The following is a 6,000-nucleotide window of genomic DNA, read 5'->3' on the forward strand; positions in this document are numbered from 1 at the left end:
GGAGGGGGAAGGTAACTGTTTTGTTTGTTATTATGTTATGTATTTTTGTGTGATCCTCAAATGAAAGGTGGTATAGAAATGCAATAATAATAATAATTATTAATAATAATAATAATACCATTTATGAAGGCATAATACAATATCTATTTCACCTGTTATATTTTCCAGGGAGATTTATTGGAATGTTTTAGTGCAAGTCCTTTGCTGTTATGGTCTACGGCTAGATACAAGTTTTAAAAATCATTTGGAAGATATAATATGCATGCTTCACGGTGACTCGTTGAGCCCTTCGTGCACAACATGATACAGACTTCTTGACACAGAAATAAGTCTCCATGCATATATATTTTTTAAAAGATGCACCACAATGTTGAATATATCCATTAGATCTGGGGGAAACAAAAAGCTCATTACTTTCAACGCCATTAAGATTAGTACTCTTATAAAATCAATATTCCACAAAAGACTATGTATGAACCTAGATTCCTTCAGAGGAGCTTCTCTTTTTGCTCCCAACAGTGAGGACTGCTTCAATTATTTGTTTGTTTGTATAATGCACAGGTGTGTTTTACTTCATGCTACCATGACTAGGTGCGGTTCTTAAGAGCGCATGTTGAATCGTATGTGCCAACTCCATAAATACTTTCAACCCAACCTATACATACCTACTCAGAAGTAGGTCCCTCTTTGTTCAGTGGCAATTAGTCGCAAGACAAATGTCTCTATTCCTATGTACTGCAGAATAACCACAAAAACAGCACTAACTCTTTAACAAGGATGGCTTCCACACGGGTAAGTTCTGTTTCACTAACCTATTAAGATATATTTGAGAATGCCAACAAGCATATAGAGGTGATCCAGTTGACAGGGTGTACTTGGACTTCCAAAATACGTACAACGAAGTACATCACCAAAGACTCCTAGGTAAGCTTCACCATCAGAGAATAAGAGGAATTGTCATTTGTGGATCAAGAACAGGATAAGCAACAGGAAGCAGGAAGTAGGAATAAATGAACAGTTCTCCCAATTGAGGGATGTAGAAAGTGGAATCTCCCAAGGACCGGTCCCGTGTTTTTCAATTCGTTTGTAAGTATATCTAAAACTAGGGATGAGCAGTGAAGCTGCCAGGTTTGCCAGTGATACTAAATTGTTCAGGGTGGTTAAAACAAAAAGGGATTACAAGGAGCTCCAAAAGAATAACTCCAAACTGAGGGAACGGGAAGTGACAAATGCAGTTCAATGAAAAGAGATGCACATCAGGGCAAATAGTCTTATCTTATAGACATATAACGTTCATGAAGTCTGAACTAGCAGTGACTGACCGGGAATGAGAACTTGGGGGGTCGCAGTGGACAGCTCAATGACTGTCAAACCAGTGTGTTTGGCAGGCATGAAAAAGACAAATTCCACGCTAGGGATGATCAGGAAAGAACTGAAAATAAAACTGCCGGTATCACAATGCCATTATACAAATCTATTGGTGCAAATGCACCTGGAATGTGGTGCACAGATCTGGTTGCCTCATCACAGAAAGGATATCAGAGAGTTGGAAAATGATCAGAAAATGGCAACTCAAATGAGGAAAGTTCACAACGTTTGGGATTTTTCTAGCTTTGAGACGAGGGGACACCATAGAAGTGTATAAACTATTAAGCATGGGGCATGGAGAAAACCAGAGTGCAGAGGAAAGCTTTTATCCCCTTCTTGTAACACTAGTATTAAAGGGCATCCAGTTAACATTCTTAACTGGATTCTCTTAACATTTGTTAAGAGAAGACTTGGAGCAGACAAAATAAAATACTTCTTCACGTAGTTAAACGATGGAATTCACATCCCACCAACTTGGATGGCTTTAAAAGAGGTTTAGACAAATTCATGGGCGATAAGGTTTTCAGTGACTACTATCTCAGACATCCCTACATCCACCCTAAGAGGAAATATGCTTCTGAATACCAGCTGCTGGAAACCGCTGGAAGAGGGAGTGTTCAGGCTCTGCTTCAGGCAATGAGGACAGCCACTGCAATAACAGGTTGATCCAACAGGTTCTTATGATGTTCAACGCGCTATTGGTGCAGTACTAGTGCAATACTATAGGCGCCAATCCCAAGTAAGAGACCTAATTCCAGAAAAAAAATGGGACCGATCTAATCCGCTATCAAATTTGAAAACACACACACACCAAAAAAACCCCTAAATTTGAACAATTACACAAAGAAGGGCCCGAAGCTGGCGCTTTTCACAGGATGCAAATGAAAAGTTTTAATGATCCATTCCATGTCACGGAGCTGCAGGACAACTTGATCAAAAACAGCATTCATGCACTCACCTCTGGCCGACAGCTTCTTGGTATTGATTATCTTTGCAGCGTACTCCTGGGATGATGTTTTTTTCACACATCTCCGGACCACTGAAAAAGCTCCCCTGGAACAAAAAGGAAAGGCTGAACCTGTGAAACTGGTTTAAACATGAAGCCCAAATCAAGCATTATAAATTGATGGCAAATCAAAACCTCACCTCATTATCTACACCAAAGTATTTAGCCAAAGTCCATTCTGAGCGGCTACAAGTATTTTTAAAGAACTGAAAACGCAGCACTTCAAGAATTCCAAGTGAAGAGGAAGAACAGAGGTGCATGAAAGGATGATTAGGGTGGGTATAAGATTTGGTTCCCACAAACAGTAGAGCTTTGATTATGAAGTTCTTTTGCAGGAGCTCATTACATCACCTAGACACACACCTGCATCGTACACATAAAATCTAAATAAAAATGATAATCTGATATGCAGACAAGAGGAAGGATTTTGCTGGTGTTTGCATTACCTCTTCTGTAGCGTAATTAATACATATTTATCAACGCAAGTTTAGCAAGGTGTTTGTGGCAAAAAGAGAGAGAGGTGAGTAGGTGCGCTGGTAAGGAAAAGATCCCAATTCCCGGAAAAGCAGGGAGATGTGGCAACAGAGTCTGGAAAACAGCCTCCATGAATGGTGACAGAGAGGACAGAGTAAGTGCAGGACAAAAGATGGGGGAAGGGGAGAATCCACCAGAGCCTTTTCAAAGGAGGGAACGTTCCTCAGGTGCAGAAGGCAGCCTGCCTGCACCCTGAAACGAGAAACCAGCCAGAACAGCAGACAAGCACAAACACTCAAGGAAACAAAGACCAACAGAAACGGCCTGGTCTGGGCAGGAGATACATTTCTTTTCCACCTATCTTCACCCACATCCATTTCTGTAGGCAAGTCAGAAAGAAGCAAGGCCGGTAAGGAAGATGAGAAGTGGCTCAAAAGGGGATGGGGGGGGGAGAGAAAAGATACAGCAACACTCAGGGATTGGTGCAAGAAAGGAGGAGGACTCAAATGCAGCAGTACCTGGGGTGCATCTACCCCCAACCACACACACAATGTATTCATCCCAACCAGAATATTGGGCAAATCTCCTGCAGAATACAGAGGGAAAGAAAAACAAAAACAGTGTCTGTTTAAGATCAGTGCTGGAGTATTTTTTTTTGGGGGGGGGGAAGCATTGGCACAGGGAACCTCCCTTGATGCATGAGAAATGCAGCAATGTCCCTTGTAGTGCAGAAATGAGGAGGGGGGAAGAAAGAATCTTGGAAGTTGCAGGCTGCAGCAACAGCAGGGAGGGTAGCATTCAGACGGAAAAGCAGTTCCTGGGTTAAAGCAGCAGTATCCAGCTCAGCAGTGGGTGGGATCCCCTATTTCTCGGGGCAGAAAGAGCCCCCATCTAGTGGGGGGAAGCAGACCCTCTGGACTGCTTGCCCCGGCTTCATTCCCTCCCTCGAGCTACTTCCTCCAACTGCCTTGGCATATAACACAGCGGAGCACATTTCCTCCCGGGCTCGCTTTTGCAAAGCCCGGAGACCAAGCGCCTCTGCCCCGCTTTAACGGAGCCGCAACACGACGGCCTACATTTGCGCGGATGGCACGGGCTACAAGGCTCCGTTCCAATAACAGGTAAGGGAAAGTCCGCATCGGAGAGGAAGGAGGGAGGGAGAGGCTCCGAGCAGAGAAAAGAGAGTTTGCTAGAAAGACTTCCTGAGTAGAAACTACAGCTAGTAGCATCAGAAGGGAAGGGGAGGGCAAGGCAAGGGAAGGGGAGCCCCGCAAGGAACGGGGGACCCAAGATCGGGATCGGAGAAGGGGCGAGAGGGGATCCAAGGGGGGAGGCGGAGCAGCGCAATAACAGCCCGGCTGCCAGGAGCTGCGCCAAAGCGAGGAGGGAGGAGGAGGAGGAGGAGGAAGACACCGGCGAGGAACGCCTGGGCTGCGTACTTGCCGAGCTCCTCGTACAGCTGGTATTCATCGGTGAAGCGGGTGCACGTTGCCGGGGAGGCCATGTTCGCGCTGCGGAAGGCGTTGCAGGCTCGGCGGGCAGGCACGCTCAGCGCCGCCGCCGCAGGGACATCGGACTGGGCGAGGCTGCGAGGGCTGCGCGGGCTGGGACGGTCGTCTCCTGCAGGAGTTGCTGCTCCTCTCTTACTCCCTCGCTCTCACTACTTCGGCCTCCGTCTCCTCCTCCTCCTCCTGGCGGAGCTGGTGCCGGCGTGCCTCTCCGCCCAGCTGTGCGCTCCCGCCCGCTTCACTGCGCACAGTCACCGCTCCCCGCAGAAAGACGAGGAGGCGGAGGAGGCGGCGTCGGAGGCTGAGCGCGCCCAGCACCGCGAGATCTTCTTCCCGGGGAGGGAGCCGAGGAGGAGACGCCGCCGCCGCCGCCTCCTTCTCTCGTCTCGTCGCCCTCCTTCCTTGCCTCCGCCTACCAGCCAGACCTCCCTCCCCAGAGGTGTGGCCGGAGGGAGCGCGGGCAGACTCGCCAGCAAAGGAGGAGCTGGGCGCGGGCTGCGCTTGCGTGAGGCGGCGGCGGCTGCTGCTGTTTCGTTTTCTTCACAGCGAAGGAGCCCGCCTTCCCCAGTCTAGGCAGCTCCAAAGCGCTGCTTGCCTTCCGCCTCACAGACAAGAGGCAGAGTTACGCTGGTTGCGCGCGGAGCTTCCTCGAATGGAAGCGCGCCATTCAGCTCGGCGAGCGTTGCGCCTCCAAGTAAAGCGCAAGGCGGCAGCGCTTCTCTGAGGCGGGAGGCGCGTTTTTTTCCCCTCAAGTCCCTTCGGAGGTTGGCGGATAGGAGTCCCTTCTATAGAAGGCTCGTGGAATGGTCGAGTTGGAAGGGACCGAGGGTCATCTAGTCCAACCCCCTGCAATGCACCCATGACAGGTGGCCAGCCAACCTCTGCTTAAAAAACTTCCAGGCGAAAGTTCAGGTCCTATCTTATTATTTTTATACCACCTCGCTCACCAGATGCAAAACGGAACGGGGGGGGACACACACAATTGACCCCCCCAGGCCCCACATGGGAACTTTTAAGAGGGTTGGCCGGCGCTCTCCCCCCCCCTTTTTTTTTGCAGTGACAGCAGAGGCGCCGCCGTCTCCCGTGCTCTTTCTAAGCTATGCGCGCGCGCACGAGAGGCGGCGGACCGCAGCCTTGCCTCGCGCTGGCTGCCCGCGCCAATCGGGCGAGAGCAGACGGCTGCAGGCGCTTGGTGACTCTGGCTTTGCATACCCTGGACCGGATGCGCCTTGGTGAACGCGGGGGAGAGGGCGAGGGGGCGGGTCTCGTCTCTTGGAACGCCGTTGCCATGATAGGACAGGAGGCTTCTCCGCCAGAGCAGGGTCTGCAAACGGGGGAGCTGGTGGCACTCGAGCAAGTGCAGAGGGCGCCCGCGCAATTATTTTGAAACGGGTTCTATATCTCGCGCAGGGGCAGTCTCGTAGCCAATGAGGTTGATCCGTGCGATTTTTGCTAATTGAATATACACGCACACATATGAAATAACCCTGCTCTGCAGCCAAAAGCAGCTTTTTGGCGCAGCTTTTTAATGGATGCAGAATGAAATTTGAGTGCTGAAGCCCACGGTGGAAGAGATAATCCGACCCAGGAAAACAGCATTTAACCAATAACAGTCCACGGCAAATTCAGCAACTGCAGAAAAAC

The 6,000-nt window shown here is 49.4% G+C and overlaps 1 protein-coding gene across 36 annotated transcripts in view; it reads right to left on the reverse strand.

Moving 5' to 3' along the window:
• CAMK2G (calcium/calmodulin dependent protein kinase II gamma) overlaps positions 1-5,533 on the reverse strand; it is a 164,933-nt gene extending 159,400 nt beyond the window's left edge. For 9 of the 36 annotated variants that reach the window (XM_083738371.1, XM_083738359.1, XM_083738360.1 and 6 more), the window contains exons 1-2: positions 4,288-4,761; positions 2,327-2,421 (exon numbers count right to left, since the gene is read on the reverse strand). In XM_083738371.1, the coding sequence (XP_083594497.1) occupies positions 2,327-2,421; positions 4,288-4,352 (160 nt within the window). In that variant the 5' untranslated portion in view covers positions 4,353-4,761. Of the gene's footprint in view, positions 1-2,326; positions 2,422-4,287 lie in introns of all 36 variants that reach the window. The other 27 variants (XM_083738383.1, XM_083738361.1, XM_083738364.1 and 24 more) reach the window with 10 other exon arrangements.
• Between the last annotated feature and the right edge of the window lie 467 nt (positions 5,534-6,000).

The sequence above is a fragment of the Podarcis gaigeae genome (assembly GCF_964106915.1).
Source record: "Podarcis gaigeae genome assembly, chromosome: 5".
Classification (NCBI taxonomy): domain Eukaryota; kingdom Metazoa; phylum Chordata; class Lepidosauria; order Squamata; family Lacertidae; genus Podarcis; species Podarcis gaigeae.